General features: G+C 48.9%; 1 protein-coding gene across 1 annotated transcript; it reads right to left on the bottom strand.

Moving 5' to 3' along the window:
- Positions 1-1,160: 1,160 nt before the first annotated feature.
- LOC141206919 (uncharacterized) lies at positions 1,161-12,889 on the bottom strand. The gene is made up of 7 exons (XM_073664283.1): positions 12,821-12,889; positions 7,599-7,749; positions 7,290-7,469; positions 7,083-7,206; positions 6,906-7,000; positions 6,617-6,707; positions 1,161-4,317 (listed from the first exon to the last, which is right to left on the bottom strand). The coding sequence occupies exons 1-7, from the start codon at positions 12,844-12,846 to the stop codon at positions 3,164-3,166; spliced, it is 1,821 nt and encodes a 606-aa protein (XP_073520384.1). The 5' UTR covers positions 12,847-12,889; the 3' UTR covers positions 1,161-3,163.
- Positions 12,890-25,744: the final 12,855 nt, after the last annotated feature.

Genomic DNA, 25,744 nt, shown 5'->3' on the forward strand with positions numbered 1-25,744 from the left:
GCCAAGATCGTGTAGCCAAGATCGGTGATTGGTCGCGGCCGATATTTAAATTTGGCGCCCAAATCGGTGATTGGTCGCGGGCAGCGTCCGCGACCAATCAGTACAGTAGTGTTTAACTTTTGCGGCAAGATCAGTGATTGGTCGCGGGCCAAGACCGCGACCAATCACCGATTTGTGCGGCACATTTAAATAGCGGCCGCGACCAATTGGATGTCAGCGCCGCTCAACGGTCCTCCCTTCACACCCTAGCCGCATGGATGTCAGCGCCGCTCCCCGGTCCTCCCTTCACACCCTAGCCGCATGGATGTCAGCGCCGCTCCCCGGTCCTCCCTTCACACCCTAGCCGCTGATGTCCCCACAGTATCTGCATGGTGTTACAAAGGTCCGGACATTTGTGTTAAAAATCGCTGATTGGTCGCCGACGCTATTTAAATGTGGCGCCAAAATCGGTGATTGGTCGCGCCCAGCGTCGGCGACCAATCAGCGATTTTTAACACAATTGTCCGGACCTTTGTAACACCATGCGGATACTGTGGGGACATCAGCGGCTAGGGTGTGAAGGGAGGACCGGGGAGCGGCGCTGACATCCAATTGGTCGCAGCCGCTATTTAAATGTGCCGCACAAATCGGTGATTGGTCGCGGTCTTGGCCCGCGACCAATCACTGATCTTGCCGCAAAAGTTAAACACTACTGTGCTGATTGGTCGCGGACGCTGCCCGCGACCAATCACCGATTTGGGCGCCAAATTTAAATATCGGCCGCGACCAATCACCGATCTTGGCTCCACATTTAAACACCGCTGTACTGATTGGTCGCGGACGCTATTTAAATGTGGCGCCAAAATCGGTGATTGGTCGCGCCAAGCGTCGGCGACCAATCAGCACAGCGGTGTTTAAATGTGGAGCCAAGATCGGTGATTGGTCGCGGCCGATATTTAAATTTGGCGCCCAAATCGGTGATTGGTCGCGGGCAGCGCCAGCGACCAATCACCGATTTTTAACACAAATGTCCGGACCTTTGTAACACCATGCGGATACTGTGGGGACATCAGCGGCTAGGGTGTCAAGGGAGGACCGGGGAGCGGCGCTGCGGGTCCGGATACTTCTGCTGCGAGCAGTCGCTCATCTCCCGGCTTCTCGCAGCGGAAGTAGCCGCACAGGCAGCGGCGCTCCCCGGTCCTCACTAATACGATTCCGCTCCCCGGTCCTCACCAATACGATTCACTGATTGGTCTCGCTCTCCACACGCGACCAATCAGTGATCTTGGCGCTAAAGTTAAACACCGCTCTGCTGATTGGTCGCAGCCGCTGCCCGTGACCAATCACCGATTTGGGCGCCACATTTAAATAGCGGCCGCGACCAATCACCGATCTTGCCGCCACATTTAAACACTGCTGTGCTGATTGGTCGCGGACGCCAGACGCGACCAATCAGCGATTTTGGCGCCAAATTTAAACCCGCTCCGCTAGTTGGTCGCGGATGCGGGCCGCGACTACTCAGCATTACTGGCGCCAAATTTAAACACCGCTCTGCTGATTGATCGCGGTCGCTGGCCGAGATCAATCAGCAGTATTGGCGCCAAATTTAAACACCGTTCTGCTGATTAGTCGCGGTCGCCGTCCGCGACCAATCAGCAATATTGGCGCAAAATTTAAACACCGCTCTGCTGATTGGTCGCGGTCGCCATCCGCGACCAATCAGCATTATTGGCGCCAAATTTAAACCCCGCTCTGCTGATTGGTGGCAGCCGGCTGTCTCGACCAATCAGCAATTTTGGCGCCAAATTTAAACCCCGCTCTGCTGATTGGTCGCGGTTGCCGGCCGCGACTAATCAGTATTGTTGGCGCCAAATTGCCGGCCGCGACTAATCAGCATTATTGCCGCCAAATTTAAACACCGCTCTGCTGAATGGTCGTGGCCGTGACCAGTCACCACTATTGGCGCCAAATTTAAACACCGCTTTGCTGATTGGTTGCAGCCGCCGGTCGCGACCAATCAGCATTATTGGCGCAAAATTTAAACCCCGCCTTGCTGATTAGTCGCGACTGCCGGCCGTGACCAATAAGCGATATAGCCGCTAAATTTCAACACCGCTTTGCTGATTGGTCGCGGTTGTTGGCCGCGACCAATCAGCGATTTTGGCGCCAAATTTAAACACCGCTCTGCTGATTGCGCCCGGTCTGCCGCATACATATTCTAGAATACCCGATGCGTTAGAATCAGGCCACCATCTATAAATCTATACTTAACTTCCGATGGCCCCCGCAGTCTTGCTTCGCTCCGTCCTGGCTGCCGGCAGATCGCGGTACACTGAAGGACCTGCTGTCACATGACTATGACGTCAGCGCAGGTCCTTCAGTCCATCGCGAGCTGCCGGCATGGGAGGACGAGCGCAGCGGGGGCCGTCAGAAGGTAAATATAACATTTATTTTATATTTTATTCTTTTTTTTGACAGGTTCTATGGTACCCGGGTCCGGAAGAGAGTCTCCCATCCTCCACACGCGGGTACCATCCGCACATTGAACGCATGTATTCCGCATGTGCTTATCTAGTGAAGTGGAATCCATTTGTTCCAATGCAAGTCAATGGCGGCGAAAAAGCAGCGCTTACGCGAAATAATTGGTAGTGCTGCGTTTTTTTCCGCAATGATAATCCGCAGTGGAAATTTCCGCAGCATGTGCACAGCACATGCGGACTATCATTGGGGAACATGGCAGACCTTCTAACATGCGTTTTTAAGCGTTTCTGCAGCGTTTTTGCCATGCCGAAACGCTTAAAAAACGCATTGTGGGCACACAGCCTTAGGCCATGTGCCCACGCAGCGTTTTTGTAGCATTTTTGCGGCATTTTTAAAAATTGTGTATTGGAATTCCTTAACACGTGGTCTGGGTAATATAGCAGACCTATAGGTATATAGGATTATAATGTTTATTACAATATTATGCTTATATAAGAGATTTCAAGAATGTGGAATGTTAATTGTAAGATATAGTAACTGCAAGTTATCAGACGGTAATGGGCAAGCTGAAAGGATATATCGGAGAGATGCATGTATGTTATTTTATTATTGTATGTACTGGTTTCTTGTTTTGTAAAAAAAAAAACTAATGAAAAAACTCAAAAATTTATTGGATTAAAAAAAAAGAATAGGAAAAAGGTTTCTACACTGTGTGGGTTCTCTGGTGCTTAATTAAAGCTGATTTCCATTTAACACATTTCCCACATTCTGAACATGAAAAATGCTTCTCCCCTGTGTGAGTTCTCTGGTGTCTAACAAGACCTGATTTCTGGTTAAAACATTTCTCACATTCAGAACAGGAAAAAGGCTTCTCCCCTGTGTGAGTTCTCTGGTGGTTAACCAAAGCTGATTTATTGTAAAAACATTTCCCACATTCTGAACATGAAAAAGGCTTCTCCCCTGTGTGAGATCTCTGGTGATTAACCAAAACTGATTTATGGTTAAAACATTTCCCACATTCTGGACAGGAAAAAGGCCTCTCCCCTGTGTGAGATCTCTGATGTCTAACAAGTTCGGATTTCCGGTTAAAACATTTCTCACATTCAGAACAGGAAAAAAGCTTCTCCCCTATGTGAGTTCTCTGGTGCTGAACCAAAGCTGATTTATTGCAAAAACATTTCCCACATTCTGGACAGGAAAAAGGCCTCTCCCCTGTGTGAGATCTCTGATGTCTAACAAGTTCGGATTTCCGGTTAAAACATTTCCCACATTCTGAACATGAAAAAGGCTTCTCCCCTGTGTGAGTTCTCTGGTGAATAACAAAATATGATTTCTGGTTAAAACATTTCCCACATTCTGAACAGGAAAAAGGCTTCGCCCCGGTGTGAATTATGTGATGTCTAACAAGATCGGTTTTCCGGTTAAAACATTTCCCACATTCTGAACATGAAAAAGGCTTCTCCCCGGTGTGGGTTCTCTGGTGAATAACCAAAACTGATTTACGGTTAAAACATCTCCCACATTTGGAACAAGAAAATCTATTGTCCACTGTGTGTATTTTTTGACTTATAGACTTTTCGAGGGTAAAACTATTTCCATTTTCTGGTAGTGAATATGTCTTCTTTGCTTTAGGAGCAGTTCGTTTTTCAATCCTTAATTTTTTATTTTGACTTTCCTTAGTAGTCGGTAATGAATCAGAAGACAGGACCTGTTTCATAGGATCAGATGACAAATCTTTGCTGTGAAGGGATGATGGTATATCTGGAGTAATGGCATTCACTTCAATTGTATCCTGTGGGATCTCAAGATCATCAGATTTAAAAATCTCCTGTCCCTCTGATCTCCTGGTATAGTCATCTGCCAAGAAAAAAAACATTAATTTTGAATAAAACAACCTTGAAATTTATATTTTTGAGCATTTCTACTTAAAATGTCTGTAGAAATCACAACTTATTGACAGAATGACAGTGAATGACAATTCACAGACTAATAGAAAACTTCTTAGGATGAACCAATGGAACGTGGTGTTCAACGGTTTGTTCATTCTGCCTCCAAAATATGGAATAAGAAGCCACCAAGCAATGTTATGCAGATGAAAATGATACCAATAAAAACTTTTACTCATCCATAAACCAATCCAGCAATATCCGCTCTCCCAAAGTCAAATCTCCTCCTCTCTTCTGAGTCTTGCAGTGTGCCCAAACCACATTTATCATCCATGTATTTGGCATTACTATAGTGAGAAGAACCCTCTTCATTTACGGTGTGTGTCTCCTGGAGCACAATCTGGGCACTATGTGTTGGGTAATAAAATGGCCAATGTGCAATTTTTACTCTCCAACGTCGACTGTGAGCTAATGTCCAGAAAGTGGCCGTGGAGTCAAAATAGTCACTACTCCTATAGATTAATTCATTGAGGGTTATAATTTCCAAAATGGAGTCACTTTATGGGGATTTCTATTGCTCTGGTTTTCTGCTATTTTGTCATATTAAGGTTTCTACAAATGTTGTGTCCCATCTCCTCTGGGATCTGCAAGATCTGCATTCAAACAGCTAAATGTCGCTCCTTCCCTTCTTACCCTGCCATGTGCCCAGACAGTAGTGTACAACCGTATATAGGGGATTGTCACATTCAAGAGTAGCTGGAAATAATTTGTAAGGTCCATTTGTTTCCTATTATCCTTTGTGAAGAATTCCAAAGTTATCATCACATAAAGTGACACACGTCAGATTTGAAAAATGGAACCTGATTAGGAACAAAAAACTGTCTGCGGGAAGGGGTTAAATCAGAGGATTTTGGGAACGAACTGTTGTAGTCAAAAACTGTGAGTATAGACAGTAACACATCTACTGAAATGATGGAACTGAACAGTCTTCTCAGTAAATAGTGAGTAACTAGTGGTGAAACCTCTCGGGGGTAATTAGAGTCTGGGGCTCGGGGGCTCTTCATCATCTAAACTATCGTAAGGGACAATATTTTCTGTCAGATAAATTTCAAGAAGAAATATTAGACATTGAAGTAGAACTTTTTATAATAGTGCAGAGATGAGGGGTCTTAAATTTAGACCTCAGCATTGGGAAGAGGTAATGGAGACCTTCTTTTAAAGACCACCATGGAGTTACATTGACCCAAAAGTGAGTCAGGCCGATCCCACCATAATCAAACTATCATAGAGAATGAACCTGTAAAAAAGACAGAATAAAAGATATGTTACATCCCCAACAACAACGTATATATAAGGGAGAGCTCCATCACTAAACCGGAGTCGCACTCATTTATGGTAGACCATTGGAGGTATGATGAGTCCTGACCAGAAGAGTAGCGAAAGTATTAGTGCCCCCATTTCAGGACAGATTGTGCAGGAATCTGAATTCTTTAGGATTGAAAATATAATGGAATTTATGATGTGGAGTGAATCCATGAAACCAGGGCTCGAGCCATGCCACCACATCTCCTGCAGGCGTGAATAGATGTATATTACAGCCATCAGCCACGCACAGCTTAGAGACATATCATGGCACAGGTGTAATGTTATTTATGTAGTTTATCAAGATCCTGTTTGAAGATAGTTTGAAAAGTCAGGATAAAGGGAAACTCCGTTGTTATTGTACAGAAATTCACACTTGGCCTCACTGCACATTTAATGTTGTCGATCATAAAAGTGAAGCTTGGCCAGAAAGACTGGACCTGGTCTTGTAGGGACCATATGAGAACATTCAGCAGCACAGAAGGGAGAGAAGTTAGATTCATCCAAAAAGATATCAGGGATCTAGGAAGCCAACAGCATCATTACCCTCCGCTTTCTCTTACAGGCCCATCAGAATACTTTTCTTCAAGTGATTTTCTCACTTGTCAGCACATTCTACGTACGCTGTCATTTGGATTTGGAGTTTACAGATCTGGGCAGGTAACGGTCAGCGTCTACTAATCCCAGGGGGTAGGTGGATCCTCCAGGTTGTAAGTTCTACAGAAAAGGTCTTTTAAAATTACACAAAATAATGTGAACATTTTTGGATGGAGGAAAATGTTGTGGTCTAGAGGGAAAATGGTGATCACACGATTGTGATACGGCCGGACTACACCACCGATAAAGCAGCCACAGCCGGTGACTGAGAAGAATCTGTGACTTCTCTGCATTTAGTGGTTACTACTCACCTGGGTAGTCATATGTAGGAATATCCTCTTTACACCGCTCATCACCCCTCACATATGTCTCTGTAGTATTAATATGAGTCAGATCTTCACCCTGAAACAAATATTGTAAAAGTCACAGACAGATGGAGAAGTCACATCTATGATCAGCTCTAATCCTGCCATCTCCACCATTCTCATTACACAAGTATAAACCATATAATACTGGTGGATAAAACAAGACAGAGCACAAGACCTTCACAGCCGTCTACACATCATAGGGGAGATCTCAGGACACCTTCTCTCCATCTACCTGATGATCCTGAGGAACATTGGGATCTTCTTTACAGTCCTGTGGAAGAAGAGGACGGGGACATCTCTCTGGTGTTGTCCTCTTACTGGATAGATCTGGAGGAAACACATACAGGACTGAATTCATTCTTTACATACAGATAATTATAGGCCGTGTGTATTTAGTCCTGTCTATTACCTGGTGATGTGAGGGGCTGGGGAACCTCCATCATGATGTCCTTGTACAGATCTTTGTGTCCTTCTAAATATTCCCACTCCTCCATGGATAAATAGACAGCGACATCCTGACACCTTATAGGAACCTGACACATACAATGATACCATCATCCCCCCGATCCCTCCATAGCGTTACTGTATAATGTCCCAGCATTCCCAGCAGTGTCACCTCTCCAGTCAGCAGCTCAATCATCTTGTAGGTGAGTTCTAGGATCTTCTGGTCACTGATGTCCTCATGTATCAGGGGGTGAGATGGAGGCCCTGTGATTGGGCTCAGGGGTCTTCCCCATCCCTCAGACACATGGTCCTGACAGCGCTCATTAGAGGTCTTCTTCACTACTGTGTAATCCTGGTTATGGAGAGACACATTAATAAATCTCAGTACAGACATTTCCAGAGTCCTCACCTCTCCAGTTCTGTCCATCTGTTATTCCCATAGATAAGAATGATGTAATGTGACGTCATCAGAATCTCTCACCTCTCCAGTAAGCCGGAAGAGGATCTCTAGGGTGAGGTGTAATATCCTCTCCGCCATCTTCTCTCTGTCCATGTCCATCCTTGATAGGAGATTCAGAAAAATTCTCTTAATATAGAAGATCTTCACTGAGAGGATCTGATATTGTAGAGACCTGAATGAGAAGAAGATGAGCCGATGTAACATCATAAAGAATTCTGTGTAATAATACAATTACTGGAGACAATAAGGGAAATATATCAGGAGATAGAATGTGTAGATATTGTGTTCTCTAGTTTTTTATGGACTGGAACATAAGTTGAATTGCTGACTTAGACATCTCCTCCATACTTCCAATCACTGGCTAAGTTGGCCACGGCTTCAGTAAGAATCACACAGAAACCCAAGCAGCAATGGTATTTTTATTATTTTACAACATTCTGCTTTTGTCCCTGACGTACTAATAAAACCTATATATTTTAGGCCACAGACAACAAGCAGTTTCTTCCTCGGAGTCGGCAGCTGAATACGTTTCTTATAGACTCATCTTCCATAACGCTAATTCTCGTCATATACATTACACATGGCATGAGAAATAACAACTTCATGATGAGGACGACATCTTCATCTTCTAATACGGCTCTAGAAACAAATTTGGCCAGAGTCCGTCACTGACTACATCATCACCGACCGTCTATGTGAATGTTTCCCGTCTTTCCCAGGTTGTAATCTTTTATCACGTTAGATCTCATTTATAAGAGCGTGTGTGTAAGAACAAGACAGTTATTTGATGCTAATGGCTCCATGTACAGTGGTTTTATTCCTGGATATTATGTTTCTTTTAGCATTTTCCTGTAGGCTTCCATATATTACATGAAAAACACCAAAAAAAGAAAAGCAAGTGTTAAAACATAAAATAAAATTGGGGATGATGGCACTGTGGGAACATTATACTGTATGTGGGAAGATTGCGGAACTGTGGGAACATTATGCTGTATGTGGGGGGGATGGTGGTAATGTGGGAACATTATACTGTATGTGGGGGGGGGTGGTAATGTGGGAATATTATATTGTATGTGGGAAGATGGTGGTACTGTGGGAACATTATACTGTATGTGGGGGGGATGGCGGTACTGTGAGAACATTATACGGTGCGGGGAAATAGAGGTACTATGAGAGCATTATATTGAGAGGCTTAATGACCGCAGTGGCTCCTGCGACCGACCCCTACTTCAGCTGGATGTGTTCTCGGACTGACATTCAGCTGAAGTGCCACAATACACGCTGCTGACCAATCAGAGGCCAGCAGATGACATCGGCATGTACGCCATTAGGGGGCGCATGGAAGTAACATCATGCTCTCCTGTCGCTTGCAGCTGAAGTCAGCGGCAGCTCCAGAAAAAAGACACCGAGCGGCGAGGGAGCAGAGGGAAGGCGAGTATAATGTTTTGGTTTTTTTAATCAGCGAGTACACGGTGCCCTTGGCCATACTACTACATGTAAGAGTATGGGCTGTGCATTATACTACATGTATGGACTATGGGCTGTGCATTATACTACATGTATGGACTATGGACTGTGCATTATACTACATGTATGGACTATGGACTGTGCATTATACTACATGTATGGACTATGGACTGTGCATTATACTACATGTATGGACTATGGACTGTGCATAATACTACATGTATGACTATGGGCTGTGCATTATACTACATGTATGACTGGGCTGTGCATTATACTACGTGTGGACTATGGGCTGTGCATTATACTACATGTACGAACTATGGGCTGTGCATTATACTGTATGGAGGATTATGGGGAGTGCATTATACTTCAGTTATGGGGCCCCATCACTTCTATGTTCGCCCCTGGTGAGTGTAATAGTTTATTTTTTTCCATACACTAAAGAACAGAGGTAGAACGGGGGACATATACTAGGTTGAGGCCCAGGATAAGGGACATACATATACAGGGGGTACGGAAAGTATTCAGACCAGTTTAAATTTTTCCCTTTTTTTTTTTTTTTTCAACATCATTTTTATTTGATTTTTCAAAACATAAATATATAACATACATCTAATCTGGTACATAGAGAGGTCAGAGTGCCCGTACGCAGACTGGGTCTATAACAACTCTATTCACATATTTAATTGGTATAACAGTACATTTTTCACTCTTTGTTTCATTGCAGCCATTTGGTAAATTCTAAAAAGTTCATTTTTTTCTCATTAATGTACACTCTGCACCCCATCATGACTGAAAAAAACAGAAATGTAGAAATTTTTGCATTGGTGGACAGCCATTTTCAGGTTTCTCCAGAGATGCTCAATTGGGTTTAGGTCAGGGCTCTGGCTGGGCCAGTCAAGAATGGTCACAGAGTTGTTCTGAAGCCTCTCCTTTGTTATTTTAGCTGTGTGCTTGGGGTCATTGTCTAGTTGGAAGGTGAACCTTCGGCCAAGTCTGAGATCCAGAGCACTCTGGAAGAGGTTTTCATCCAGGATATCTCTGTACTTGGCCACATTCATGTTTCCTTCAATTGCAACCAGTCGTCCTGTCCCTGCAGCTGAAAAACACCCCCATAGCATGATGCTGCCACCACCATGATTCACTGTTGGGATTGTATTGGGCAGGTGATGAGCAGTGCCTGGTTTTCTCCACTCATACCGCTTAGGCTGCGTGCCCATGATGCGTTTTTCAAGCGTTTTTGCTGTGGAATTTGCACAGCGTAAACACTTGTAAAACACTTGGTAATCCATCCCCCATGGTCCCCAATGACAATCCGCAATTTCAATACCCATGCTGCTGATTTTTCTGCAGCGTTTTTGATGTGCGGAAAAATTCACAGCATGTTCATTATTTGTGCGTTTACACATGCGGAATTTCCTTCTCAATGCATTAAAAAACACAAGGCAATTCCGCATGTCAAAAACGCGCAAAAAACACGTGTCAAATTCCACACGCGTTTTTCCAGGCAAGGGCATGCAGAAATGAAGCGGAAATTTTCCGCTTCATTTCTGCATCGAGGGCACATAGCCTCAGAATTATCACCAATAAGTTCTATCTTCATCTCATCAGACCAAAGAATCTTATTTCTCATAGTCTGGGAGTCCTTCTTGTGTTTTTGAGCAAACTCTATGTAGGTTTTCATATGTCTTGCACTGAGGAGAGGCTTCTGTCGGGCCACTCTGCCATAGAGTCCCGACTGGTGGAGGGCTGCAGTGATAGTTGACTTTATGGAACTTTCTCCCATCTCCCTACTGCATCTCTGGAGCTCAGCCACAGTAATCTTGGGGTTCCTCCTTTCCTCAACCAAGGCTCTTCTCCCACAATTGCTGTTTGGCTGGACGGCCAGGTCTAGGAAGACTTCTGGTGGTCCCAAACCTCTTCCATTTAAGGATTATGGAGGCCACTGTGCTCTTAGGAACCTTGAGTAATGCAGAAATTCTTTTGTAACCTTGGCCAGATCTGTGCCTTGCCACAATTCTGTCTCTGAGCTCCTTGGGCAGTTCATTTGAGCTCATGATTCTCATTTGGTCTGACATGCACTGTGAGCTGTGAGGTCTTATATAGACAGGTGTGTGCCTTTCCAAATCAAGTCCTATCAGTTTAATTAAGCACAGCTGGACTCCAATGAAGGAGTAGAACCATCTCAAGGAGGATCACAAGGAAATAGACTTGTGACATAAATATGAGTGTCTGAGCAAAGGGTCTGAATACTTATGACCATGCGATATTTCAGTTTTTCTTTAATAAATTTGCAAACATTTCTACATTACTGTTTTTTTCAGTCAAGATGGGGTGCAGAGTATACTTTAATGAGAGAAAAAAATAACTTTTTAGAATTTACCAAATAGCTGCAATGAAACAAAGAGAAAAATTTACAGGGGTCTGAATACTTTCCATACCCACTGTATATATCAGGATGGGGGGTGGTCGAAATCTCTCAACAGGTCCTATCAGACCCTAGTTATGCCTCTGATTGTACTGTGTGGGGGGGATGGCGGTACTATGGGGGAATTACACTGTGTGGGGTCATCATACATCCTGCATAAGGGGCATAATGGGGGCATTACACTGTGTGGGGGCATCAAACATCCTGCATAAGGGGCATAATGGGGGCATTACACTGTGTGGGGGGAATCATACATCCTGCATAAGGGGCATAATGGGGGCATCATACATCCTGCATAATGGGGGCATTACACTGTGTGGGGGCATCATACATTTAGCATAAGGGGCATAATGGGGGCATAACACTGTGTGGGGGCAACATACATACTGCATAAGGGGCATAATGGGGGCATTACACTGTGTGGGGGCAACATACATACTGCATAAGGGGCATAATGGGGGCATTACACTGTGTGGGGGCAACATACATACTGCATAAGGGGCATAATGGGGGCATTACACTGTGTGGGGCATCATACATACTGCATAAGGGGCATTACACTGTGTGGGGGGCATCATACATACTGCATAAGGGGCATAATGGGGGCATCACACATCCTGCATAAGGGGCATAATGGGGGCATTACACTGTGTGGGGGCAACATACATACTGCATAAGGGGCATAATGGGGGCATTACACTGTGTGGGGCATCATACATACTGCATAAGGGGCATTACACTGTGTGGGGGGCATCATACATACTGCATAAGGGGCATAATGTGGGCATCATACATCCTGCATAAGGGGCATAATGGGGGCATTACACTGTGTGGGGGGCATCATACATCCTGCATAAGGGGCATTACACTGTGTGGGGGGGCATCATACATAAGGGGCATAATGGGGGCATCATACATACATACTGCATAAGGGGCATAATGGGGGCATCATACATACTGCATAAGGGGCATCATACATCCTGCATAAGGGGCATAATGGGGGCATTACACTGTGGGGGGCATCATACATCCTGCATAAGGGGTATAATGGGGGTATTACACTGTGGGGGCATCATACATAAGGGGTATAATGGGGGCATTACACTGTGGGGGCATCATACATCCTGCATAAGGGGCATAATGGGGGCATTACACTGTGGGGGTCCTGTACTCTGAGAACAATACGTTTCCTCCCTTCCTGTCTCCATAGTTGGGTCGTATGTATCTATTACAGGAAACAGAACAGAAACCTTATGATTCTTATAAAGGGGCAACACAAGACCCCAAAAGAGCCTCCGTGCTGAAGGGGTTAATGCCCCCTGCGCCCAGTAATGGGGTCTCCACATACCTCCACCTGCAGAGCCGCCACCACATATATGGCTGTTGTGTGCGCACAGGACCTGTGATGAGGTCACAGGAGGGGAGGAGTCAGGGGTCACATGATCAGGGGCCTCAGTGGATGCAGGACTCTGCTGTGCTGGTTGTCATGGTGCTGGATGAGCTGAAGTTTATGTGTGGGGTCAGGAGGGGTTTACAGAGTGGATGTAGCAGAGCCGCGCGTGTACGAGGCGTGCGGAGCGGAGCCGCGCGTTTACGAGGCGTGCGGAGCGGAGCCGCGCGTGTACGAGGCGTGCGGAGCGGAGCCGCGCGTGTACGAGGCGTGCGGAGCGGAGCCGCGCGTGTACGAGGCGTGCGGAGCGGAGCCGCGCGTGTACGAGGCGTGCGGAGCGGAGCCGCGCGTGTACGAGGCGTGCGGAGCGGAGATTTTATTCGATAATCTTGTTCTGCCCTTTTGATTCTCCAATGCACCAACAGGATTTCACCACTTTCTGAATGATATTTCTCTGATTACATCGGGAGATTTCTTGTGATTTATCTTGATGATAGAATTTTCTCTCCTGATTTGGATTCTCACCAGGAACATGTCCGTCTTGTATTAGAAAGGTGGAGGGAGAATTCTTTCTTTGTTACAATTGAGAAATGATTTTTTTTCTGTTCAGGAAGTTTCATTCCCAGGGGTAATTTTATCGGCTGATGGTTTACGATGGATCCTGGGAAGGTGAAAGCCATAATAGATTGGGTCCAACCTGGTGACCTGAAAGTGTTGCAACATTTTGTAGGATTCGCCAACTATTATAGGAAATTCTTTAGTTTTTTTTTCTCAGATTACTGACCTCACACGTAAGGGGGCAGATCTCAAGGTTTGGTCACCGGATACTATTGGGGCTTTTGAACAATTGAAGGAGTGTTTTATGTCTGCTCCTGTTCTAATCAAACCCGATCTCCAAGAACCATTCATTGTGGAGGTGGATGCTTCGGAGGTCAGGGTCGGTGCCGTTTTGTGTCAATGTTCCAAGACTCTGACCAATTTGCGGCCATGTGCTTTTTTATCAAGAAAATTTTCATCTGCTGAAATAAATTATGTGGTTGGGAATTGTGAGTTACTCACTGTTAAATTAGCCTTTAAAGTTTGAAGACATTTTCTGGAGGGAGAAGTTCATCAAATCACTGTGGTCACTGACCAAATGTCACGCTGTCTCAACGTACAGGAGGTCAGGGGCCTGAGCTGACCCTAAACGGGGGCCCTGACTAATCCCTCAACCTGGAGGTACTGTTAATGGTACAGAGGTCCAGGCCGCCAGCGTAACCCTAAACTCCTGAATATCCCTGAACCTCAGTAATCTAGTCCTGAGAAGGACCCCGATCACAACAATGGGGAACAGGATAGAAAATGCCCAAACACAGTACTAAACAAACGAGACAGTACAAGGGGAAAACCAAAAACCACCTTGCATACAAAAACTCACACCACAATTACAGAGGGAACAACAACAGGTTAGGAGATAAATGATAAAGGGAGGAAGGGAAGAAACCACACCGTATACTCTTCGCTCTGAACTCCACCAAACAACAATCCGCTCTGAAGGTCTGCAAGAAATGCTTTCACCGACAACTTCCCTATCAGACCAGCAGGTATTTGAAGGAATCCCAATCCAGCAGCATTAACTGCAGCTGGGCGAGGCTGAGCCTCGTCAAGCACAGAGGGAGAGAATTAACTCCCTCACTACCAAAACACAAAGCACCAAAAACTCGGCTGCGAGAAGTCAGGCTGTGTAGTCGCGACGATCTTCGTGGTGACACACCCGTGACAGTACCCCCCCTTCTACGAGGGGCCTCCGGACCCTCAGGGCCAGGTTTATCCGGGTGAGTCGTGTGGAAGGCCCGAATAAACCGGTCTGCGTTAATATCTGATGCAGGAACCCACATTCTCTCCTCAGGACCATACCCTTTCCAATGAACCAGGTACTGCAGGGACCGGCGACTAAAACGTGAATCGATGACTTTCGATACCTGAAACTCCAAATTTCCATTGACCACCACTGGAGGAGGAGGTAAAGGTGACGGTATCATTGGCGCCACATACCTCTTAAGCAAAGATCTGTGGAACACGTTATGAATTTTAAACGTAGGGGGGAGGTCAAGACGGAATGCCACCGGATTAATTATAGAACTGATCCTGTACGGCCCGATGAACCTGGGACCCAGTTTCCAGGAGGGAACCTTGAGTTTTATATTCTTAGTAGACAACCATACCCGATCGTTCACACTTAGGTCCGGACCAGACACTCTCCTCCTATCAGCCATACGTTTGTATCGGTTCCCCATTGTACACAGATTATTCAGTACCCCTCTCCACACTGAAGCGAGTGATGACGAAAATCGTTCCTCCTCAGGAACCTCCCGAAGAGCTCCCTCTACTGAAAGTACAAAACTGGGGGTGAAAACAATATGCCCCAAAAAACGGGGACTTACCAGTGGACTCGCTCCGCCTATTATTAAGAGCAAACTCCGCCAGAGGTAAGAAAGAAGCCCAGTCCTCCTGGTTCTCTGACACAAAACACCGGAGATATGTCTCCAAACTCTGGTTCAGACGTTCCGTCTGACCATTGGTCTGAGGATGAAAAGCCGATGAGAACGATAAATGCATCCCCCGCCGAATACAAAAAGCCTTCCAGAATTTGGACACAAACTCAGACCCCCGATCCGACACCACATCGGAGGGTACCCCGTGAAGCCTCACAATCTCTCCAATGAACACCTGCGCAAGAGTTTTAGCATTAGGAAGAGCAGGAAGAGCGATAAAATGTGCCATCTTGCTGAACCTGTCTACTACAACGAGTGTGACCGTTTTACCCGAGGACGGCGGGAGGTCCGTAATAAAGTCCATAGACAGATGAGTCCAAGGACGCTCCGGGATCTTCAAAGGTAAGAGGGCCCCAGACGGATGGGTATGTGGGGTCTTAGAGTGCGCACAAACCCCACAGGACGCAACAAAAGTTACCACCTCCTTATGTAAGTTAGGCCACCAAAACCGACGCGAGAGGAGATCCACAGTTGCTTTACTTCCTGGGTGTCCTGCCAAAGCTGAGTTATGGTGTGCCTCGATCACCTTTTGTCGTAGCTGATCTGGAACAAACAGTCTCCCTGGAGGTCCAACAGGGGCGTCCCCCTGAGCCTCCAATACCTCCTCCTCAAGCTCAGAGCATACTGCCGACACCACCACCCCCTCTTGAAGGATAGGAACCGGATCATCCGTATTCCCGGCCCCAGGGAAACTACGAGATAAGGCATCTGCCTTCACATTTTTTGACCTAGGACGATATGTAACGACAAAATTAAACCTGGTAAAAAACAATGACCACCTGGCTTGTCTGGGATTCAGACGTTTTGCGGACTCCAGATATAGCAGGTTCTTGTGATCGGTGATAACGGTGACCGGATGGACTGCCCCCTCCAAAAAATGGCGCCACTCCTCAAAAGCTAACTTAATGGCCAAGAGTTCCCTATTGCCGACATCGTAATTCCTCTCAGCGGACGACAATTTTTTGGAGAAAAAAGCGCACGGACGCCACTTACCAGGGGACGAACCTTGTGATAAAACTGCTCCCACCCCTACCTCAGAAGCGTCTACCTCTACAATGAACGGCTGTGACGCATCAGGTTGAATGAGTATGGGTGCCGAGGCAAAACATTTTTTCAAGGAGGAGAATGCTTGACAAGCCTTGTCAGACCACCTAGAAAAATCCGTCCCCTTTTTTGTTATGTCTGTGAGAGGTTTAACCATGGATGAGAAATTACGAATGAATTTCCGGTAATAATTAGCAAACCCCAGGAAACGTTGTAGTGCCTTAAGATTCTCTGGCAGATCCCACTCCAGAACTGCCCGCACTTTCCCTGGGTCCATACGAAGACCGGACGCTGACACCAGGAAACCTAAAAACTGGAGTTCCTGTACGGCGAACACACACTTCTCCCATTTGGCGTACAGTTTATTATCCCGCAAGATCTGTAACACCTGCCTAACATGCTCCTGATGAGACACAAGATCAGGCGAGTAAATTAAGATGTCATCCAGATATATGACCACAAATTGACCCACCAGGCGGCGAAAAATGTAATTAACAAAGTGTTGGAACACCGCCGGGGCATTAGTCAGACCGAATGGCATGACAAGGTTCTCATAATGCCCCTCCGGAGTGTTAAACGCCGTCTTCCACTCATCCCCCTCCTTCATCCTAATCAGATTGTACGCCCCCCTGAGATCCAACTTAGAGAACCACTTGGCGCCCACGATCTGATTAAAGAGATCGGGGATAAGTGGGAGTGGATACGGATCTCGGACCGTAATCCGATTAAGTTCACGGAAATCCAGGCAAGGGCGTAGGCCTCCATCTTTCTTCTTCACAAAGAAGAACCCCGCGGCCACCGGGGAAGATGAAGGTCTAATATGCCCCTTAGCCAGACTCTCTGAAATATAATCCTTCATGGCCTGCTTTTCCGGACCAGATAGGTTATACAACCTAGATTTAGGTAAATTGGCCCCAGGAAGCAATTTTACAGAACAGTCATACACGCGATGAGGAGGTAGTTCCTGACACCCTTTCTCCGAGAATACATCCTCAAAGTCCCCCAGAAATGGAGGTAAGACCCTAGGAGTGACAGCACCGATGACCGTATTCATGCAGTTTTTATTACAGAATTCACTCCATTGGCTTATCTCCCTGGATTGACAATTAATAACCGGATTATGCTTAGTTAACCAAGGAAGGCCCAACACAATAGGAGTGGGAAGACCCTCCAACACGTAACAAGACAACAGTTCTTTATGTATTGCCCCCACTTGAAGATTTACGTTATGCACCACTTGCAAAAAACTTCCCTGACCGAGAGGCCTGTGTAACATACCTGGCGGCGTCCTTGCATAGTGGTCCATCTCCCACTGTGCAGGAGCGCGCACTTGATCTCCTGTCCAGAATGTCTCTCTGGCTTCCCTCCATGCTGTCTGTTTGTGTCTGTCTCTGCTGCTTAAGGGCGGCGCCCGATCACTTCCTGCTCTTTGTACCTGCTGTGGGTCACGCCCCTTGTGCGTCCTCAGCCTATTGCTGTCTTACACTTGGTATATAGCTCAGCAGCTCCCTTCTATCCCTGCCTGAGCATAAGTGTTTTCCTTCAGTGTGTGCTTGCACTCTGAAGGTGCCAGGTCCCGTCTTTGTTCCTTGTCTGCCTTTCCTGGAGGCTGTATTTCCAGGCCTGTCTGAACTTAGTCCTGTATGTCTCCTGCTTTGCGGTATCAGCTCCCGTGTCTGAACTGTGTCCTGTATGTCTCCTGCTTTGCGGTATTAGTTCCCGTGTCTGAACTAAGTCCTGTATGTCTCCTGCTTTGCGGTATCAGCTCCCGTGTCTGAACTGTGTCCTGTATGTCTCCTGCTTTGCGGTGTTAGTTCCCGTGTCTGAACTAGTCCTGTATGTCTCCTGCTTTTCGGTATTAGTTCCCGTGTCTGAACTGAGTCCTTTCTGTGTATCTTGTCTGTCCTGTCTGAACACGCTCCTAGCCTGTTCCTCCCGCCTTCTAGGGGCCGATTACCTAGACCCGCTCCTGTATTTTGTCTGTCCTGTCTGAACACGCTCCTAGCCTGTTCCTCCCGCCTTCTAGGGGCCGATTACCTAGACCCGCTCCTGTATTTTGTCTGTCCTGTCTGAACACGCTCCTAGCCTGTTCCTCCCGCCTTCTAGGGGCCGATTACCTAGACCCGCTCCTGTATTTTGTCTGTCCTGTCTGAACACGCTCCTTGCCTGTTCGTCCTGCCTCTCTGGGGGCAGTATTCCCAGACCCGCTCCTGTATCCCGCTGCAGTGTCGGTCCCCTCCGTACACTCAGTTCCAGTCTGAACTCTCTCCTATCCTTTACCTGTTTTTCCTCTATGTCCGTTCCCTTCCTTTTTCGGCAGAGTCTGAACTTGTACCTAACTCCTGCCTGTTGTCTCTGTACTCCCGTTTGTGAGTTTGTGGTCCACTCGCTACTTCACTGCAAGTACCCTGTGGGTGTCTGGCTCTGTCTTTCCCTTCCTGTCTGTTCCGTGTGTACAGAGTCCTGTCCTGCCCTGCTTCTGCCCGCTGCTCCGGCAGTCCTGTCCTGCCCTGCTTCTGCCCGCTGCTCCGGCAGTCCTGTCCTGCCCTGCTTCTGCCCGCTGCTCCGGCAGTCCTGTCCTGCCCTGCTTCTGCCCGCTGCTCCGGCAGTCCTGTCCTGCCCTGCTTCTGCCCGCTGCTCCGGCAGTCCTGTCCTGCCCTGCTTCTGCCCGCTGCTCCGGCAGTCCTGTCCTGCCCTGCTTCTGCCCGCTGCACCGGCAGTCCTGTCCTGCCCTGCCTGTACCCCTCTGCCTGTAATGTTCCTGAGTCCCAGTGTGTACTGGGCCCTATCCCGCCTGTGTTCCTACCTGCTAGTGCCTCCCTGTCTGCACTCTAGCTGTGCTTGCCTGTACCCCCCTGCCTGCTTACCCGCCTGCCTGCATACCAGTCGTGCCTGCCTATACCCACCAGTCTGTGTGCCAGCCTACCAGTCTGTTCCTGTATTCCCCTGTGTGGGTCAACAGCCGTGTCCGGGGTCTGTCCTGGAGTAGCACCTGGTCCCTCTGCTCGGTTCCTCCTTGGTGCACTGGCGTCGTATGTCGTCGTGCGACCCTGGTCGGATCGGGTGAATACCTAGTTATGCCCCTCCAGGCATTCACTCTCCGGCACGGTCCAGTGGAATCACTACCAATCACACGCACACGCCGCTTAGCCCGGGCATGTGCATAACAGCATGCTCAGGCCATGGTTCCCGTTGAGCCCCACGGCCTTCGCCCTCTGAGAAGTTTTCCAGCGAATATATGCATTAAAATAAATAAATAAATTTTTTTTTTCTCTTAGCTGAGTTCCAGGCGAAATTACGCACCGTCCAGATGGATCTATCAGCTCTCGTTCCTGCGGATCCGCCACGTTACTATGGGGATCCAAGACAGTGTCGTGCATTTGTGGAGCAATGCATGCTACACTTTAAGGCCTACCCTCTCTATTTTCCTTCCGATTGGGCTAAAGTGGCCTTTATGATGTCTTACCTGGCGGGTGATGCCTTGGAATGGATCAACCCCCTATATGAAACACAGGATCCGATCCTCCGGGACCTAATGGCCTTCCTGGTGGCCTTTCTAATGGTCTTCGATGATCCTAACCCGGAGGCTCCTGCTGAAGCTTCACTTCCCAATATCCCGGAGCAGCCCCAATGGGTAATGTGTGTGGGTAGCGCAATAGTCCTCCAGCCCAATGAGACTACTGCCCACCCAGAATCCTCACAGGGTGACTACGCTTTCCGGAATACTTCTCTCAACCTCAAGAGGCAGTCCAGACGTGCTAGACTTAGAGGCAAGCCGTCACGCCAGGGTCTGTCCTCCCTGAGACCTCCTGACCCCAACCTTGAAGTCCCTACTGAAGCTTCATCTCCCTGTATCCCGGAGAAACCCCAATGGGTAATGTGCGTGGGTAGTGCACCAGTTCTCCTGCCCGAAGAGACTTCTGCCCATCCAGACTCCACACAGGAGAACTTCCTGCACCCAGCATCAGTTGCTTCTCTCTCTTTAACCGGTGTGCATGTCCAAGGATGCTCCAAAGCTGTGGTTACCTCAGAGTCTGTGCACCTCTACTACCTGGCGGAGGATCCCCTGTTGCCTCCAGAATCCTCCGGGATACCTCTCGATGACAAATGGAGAGAGACTTCTCTACACCCGGTACTCAATACTTTGTCCGCTTCGTCCTGTGAGCCTGACAATGGGTACCCTAAAGTGGTAGTTACCCCCGAGTCTCTACACCCCTCCGACCAGGCGGAGGATCTCCAGTTGTCTCCTGAACCCTTCGGGGTGCTACCTGGTAGCGAAAGGACAGAGACTCTCCTATACTCTGTACCTGATACCTCGCTCGCTTCGTCCAGTGAGTCCAACCTAGTGTACTCCGAAGCAGAGGTTACTCCCGAGTCTCTACACCCCTCCGACCAGGCGGAGGACCTCCAGTTGTGTTCAGAACCCTTTGGGGTGCCACCTGGTGGTGAAAGGACAGAGACTCTCCTATACTCTGTACCTGATACCTCGCTCGCTTCGTCCAGTGAGTCCAACCTAGTGTACTCCGAAGCAGAGGTTACTCCCGAGTCTCTACACCCCTCCGACCAGGCGGAGGACCTCCAGTTGTGTTCAGAACCCTTCGGGGTGCCACCTGGTGGTGAATGGACAGAGACTTTCCTATACTCGGTACCCGATACCTCGCCTGCTTCCTCCAGTGAGTCCGACCTAGTGTACTCTGAAGCAGTTGTTTTCTCTGAGCCTCTGCACTCTTCTGTCCCGGCGGAGGACCTCCAGTTGTTTCCTGAATCCTCCGGGGTACCACCAGATAACAAAGAGACAGTGACTTTTCCTCATTATGTACCTGATAACCCGTCTATTTTTTCCTGTGAGCTTGACAAGATGTACCTCGAAGCAGAGATTACCCTCAAGTCTCTGTCCCCCTCCAACCCAGTGAACGACTGGTCCTCGAATTCCCTGCGGAAGATTCTGGCAGGCCTGAAGAAGAGGGGGCGTAAGGGGGGAGGTACTGTAACATACCTGGCGGCGTCCTTGCATAGTGGTCCATCTCCCACTGTGCAGGAGCGCGCACTTGATCTCCTGTCCAGAATGTCTCTCTGGCTTCCCTCCATGCTGTCTGTTTGTGTCTGTCTCTGCTGCTTAAGGGCGGCGCCCGATCACTTCCTGCTCTTTGTACCTGCTGTGGGTCACGCCCCTTGTGCGTCCTCAGCCTATTGCTGTCTTACACTTGGTATATAGCTCAGCAGCTCCCTTCTATCCCTGCCTGAGCATAAGTGTTTTCCTTCAGTGTGTGCTTGCACTCTGAAGGTGCCAGGTCCCGTCTTTGTTCCTTGTCTGCCTTTCCTGGAGGCTGTATTTCCAGGCCTGTCTGAACTTAGTCCTGTATGTCTCCTGCTTTGCGGTATCAGCTCCCGTGTCTGAACTGTGTCCTGTATGTCTCCTGCTTTGCGGTATTAGTTCCCGTGTCTGAACTAAGTCCTGTATGTCTCCTGCTTTGCGGTATCAGCTCCCGTGTCTGAACTGTGTCCTGTATGTCTCCTGCTTTGCGGTGTTAGTTCCCGTGTCTGAACTAGTCCTGTATGTCTCCTGCTTTTCGGTATTAGTTCCCGTGTCTGAACTGAGTCCTTTCTGTGTATCTTGTCTGTCCTGTCTGAACACGCTCCTAGCCTGTTCCTCCCGCCTTCTAGGGGCCGATTACCTAGACCCGCTCCTGTATTTTGTCTGTCCTGTCTGAACACGCTCCTAGCCTGTTCCTCCCGCCTTCTAGGGGCCGATTACCTAGACCCGCTCCTGTATTTTGTCTGTCCTGTCTGAACACGCTCCTAGCCTGTTCCTCCCGCCTTCTAGGGGCCGATTACCTAGACCCGCTCCTGTATTTTGTCTGTCCTGTCTGAACACGCTCCTTGCCTGTTCGTCCTGCCTCTCTGGGGGCAGTATTCCCAGACCCGCTCCTGTATCCCGCTGCAGTGTCGGTCCCCTCCGTACACTCAGTTCCAGTCTGAACTCTCTCCTATCCTTTACCTGTTTTTCCTCTATGTCCGTTCCCTTCCTTTTTCGGCAGAGTCTGAACTTGTACCTAACTCCTGCCTGTTGTCTCTGTACTCCCGTTTGTGAGTTTGTGGTCCACTCGCTACTTCACTGCAAGTACCCTGTGGGTGTCTGGCTCTGTCTTTCCCTTCCTGTCTGTTCCGTGTGTACAGAGTCCTGTCCTGCCCTGCTTCTGCCCGCTGCTCCGGCAGTCCTGTCCTGCCCTGCTTCTGCCCGCTGCTCCGGCAGTCCTGTCCTGCCCTGCTTCTGCCCGCTGCTCCGGCAGTCCTGTCCTGCCCTGCTTCTGCCCGCTGCTCCGGCAGTCCTGTCCTGCCCTGCTTCTGCCCGCTGCTCCGGCAGTCCTGTCCTGCCCTGCTTCTGCCCGCTGCTCCGGCAGTCCTGTCCTGCCCTGCTTCTGCCCGCTGCTCCGGCAGTCCTGTCCTGCCCTGCTTCTGCCCGCTGCTCCGGCAGTCCTGTCCTGCCCTGCTTCTGCCCGCTGCACCGGCAGTCCTGTCCTGCCCTGCCTGTACCCCTCTGCCTGTAATGTTCCTGAGTCCCAGTGTGTACTGGGCCCTATCCCGCCTGTGTTCCTACCTGCTAGTGCCTCCCTGTCTGCACTCTAGCTGTGCTTGCCTGTACCCCCCTGCCTGCTTACCCGCCTGCCTGCATACCAGTCGTGCCTGCCTATACCCACCAGTCTGTGTGCCAGCCTACCAGTCTGTTCCTGTATTCCCCTGTGTGGGTCAACAGCCGTGTCCGGGGTCTGTCCTGGAGTAGCACCTGGTCCCTCTGCTCGGTTCCTCCTTGGTGCACTGGCGTCGTATGCCGTCGTGCGACCCTGGTCGGATCGGGTGAATACCTAGTTATGCCCCTCCAGGCATTCACTCTCCGGCACGGTCCAGTGGAATCACTACCAATCACACGCACACGCCGCTTAGCCCGGGCGTGTGCATAACAGCATGCTCAGGCCATGGTTCCCGTTGAGCCCCACGGCCTTCGCCCTCTGAGAAGTTTTCCAGCGAATATATGCATTAAAATAAATAAATAAATTTTTTTTTTCTCTTAGCTGAGTTCCAGGCGAAATTACGCACCGTCCAGATGGATCTATCAGCTCTCGTTCCTGCGGATCCGCCACGTTACTATGGGGATCCAAGACAGTGTCGTGCATTTGTGGAGCAATGCATGCTACACTTTAAGGCCTACCCTCTCTATTTTCCTTCCGATTGGGCTAAAGTGGCCTTTATGATGTCTTACCTGGCGGGTGATGCCTTGGAATGGATCAACCCCCTATATGAAACACAGGATCCGATCCTCCGGGACCTAATGGCCTTCCTGGTGGCCTTTCTAATGGTCTTCGATGATCCTAACCCGGAGGCTCCTGCTGAAGCTTCACTTCCCAATATCCCGGAGCAGCCCCAATGGGTAATGTGTGTGGGTAGCGCAATAGTCCTCCAGCCCAATGAGACTACTGCCCACCCAGAATCCTCACAGGGTGACTACGCTTTCCGGAATACTTCTCTCAACCTCAAGAGGCAGTCCAGACGTGCTAGACTTAGAGGCAAGCCGTCACGCCAGGGTCTGTCCTCCCTGAGACCTCCTGACCCCAACCTTGAAGTCCCTACTGAAGCTTCATCTCCCTGTATCCCGGAGAAACCCCAATGGGTAATGTGCGTGGGTAGTGCACCAGTTCTCCTGCCCGAAGAGACTTCTGCCCATCCAGACTCCACACAGGAGAACTTCCTGCACCCAGCATCAGTTGCTTCTCTCTCTTTAACCGGTGTGCATGTCCAAGGATGCTCCAAAGCTGTGGTTACCTCAGAGTCTGTGCACCTCTACTACCTGGCGGAGGATCCCCTGTTGCCTCCAGAATCCTCCGGGATACCTCTCGATGACAAATGGAGAGAGACTTCTCTACACCCGGTACTCAATACTTTGTCCGCTTCGTCCTGTGAGCCTGACAATGGGTACCCTAAAGTGGTAGTTACCCCCGAGTCTCTACACCCCTCCGACCAGGCGGAGGATCTCCAGTTGTCTCCTGAACCCTTCGGGGTGCTACCTGGTAGCGAAAGGACAGAGACTCTCCTATACTCTGTACCTGATACCTCGCTCGCTTCGTCCAGTGAGTCCAACCTAGTGTACTCCGAAGCAGAGGTTACTCCCGAGTCTCTACACCCCTCCGACCAGGCGGAGGACCTCCAGTTGTGTTCAGAACCCTTTGGGGTGCCACCTGGTGGTGAAAGGACAGAGACTCTCCTATACTCTGTACCTGATACCTCGCTCGCTTCGTCCAGTGAGTCCAACCTAGTGTACTCCGAAGCAGAGGTTACTCCCGAGTCTCTACACCCCTCCGACCAGGCGGAGGACCTCCAGTTGTGTTCAGAACCCTTCGGGGTGCCACCTGGTGGTGAATGGACAGAGACTTTCCTATACTCGGTACCCGATACCTCGCCTGCTTCCTCCAGTGAGTCCGACCTAGTGTACTCTGAAGCAGTTGTTTTCTCTGAGCCTCTGCACTCTTCTGTCCCGGCGGAGGACCTCCAGTTGTTTCCTGAATCCTCCGGGGTACCACCAGATAACAAAGAGACAGTGACTTTTCCTCATTATGTACCTGATAACCCGTCTATTTTTTCCTGTGAGCTTGACAAGATGTACCTCGAAGCAGAGATTACCCTCAAGTCTCTGTCCCCCTCCAACCCAGTGAACGACTGGTCCTCGAATTCCCTGCGGAAGATTCTGGCAGGCCTGAAGAAGAGGGGGCGTAAGGGGGGAGGTACTGTAACATACCTGGCGGCGTCCTTGCATAGTGGTCCATCTCCCACTGTGCAGGAGCGCGCACTTGATCTCCTGTCCAGAATGTCTCTCTGGCTTCCCTCCATGCTGTCTGTTTGTGTCTGTCTCTGCTGCTTAAGGGCGGCGCCCGATCACTTCCTGCTCTTTGTACCTGCTGTGGGTCACGCCCCTTGTGCGTCCTCAGCCTATTGCTGTCTTACACTTGGTATATAGCTCAGCAGCTCCCTTCTATCCCTGCCTGAGCATAAGTGTTTTCCTTCAGTGTGTGCTTGCACTCTGAAGGTGCCAGGTCCCGTCTTTGTTCCTTGTCTGCCTTTCCTGGAGGCTGTATTTCCAGGCCTGTCTGAACTTAGTCCTGTATGTCTCCTGCTTTGCGGTATCAGCTCCCGTGTCTGAACTGTGTCCTGTATGTCTCCTGCTTTGCGGTATTAGTTCCCGTGTCTGAACTAAGTCCTGTATGTCTCCTGCTTTGCGGTATCAGCTCCCGTGTCTGAACTGTGTCCTGTATGT

Source organism: Phyllobates terribilis, unplaced genomic scaffold, assembly GCF_046119375.1.
Source record: "Phyllobates terribilis strain yellow unplaced genomic scaffold, ASM4611937v1 Scaffold_150__1_contigs__length_4496277, whole genome shotgun sequence".
Classification (NCBI taxonomy): Eukaryota; Metazoa; Chordata; class Amphibia; order Anura; family Dendrobatidae; genus Phyllobates; species Phyllobates terribilis.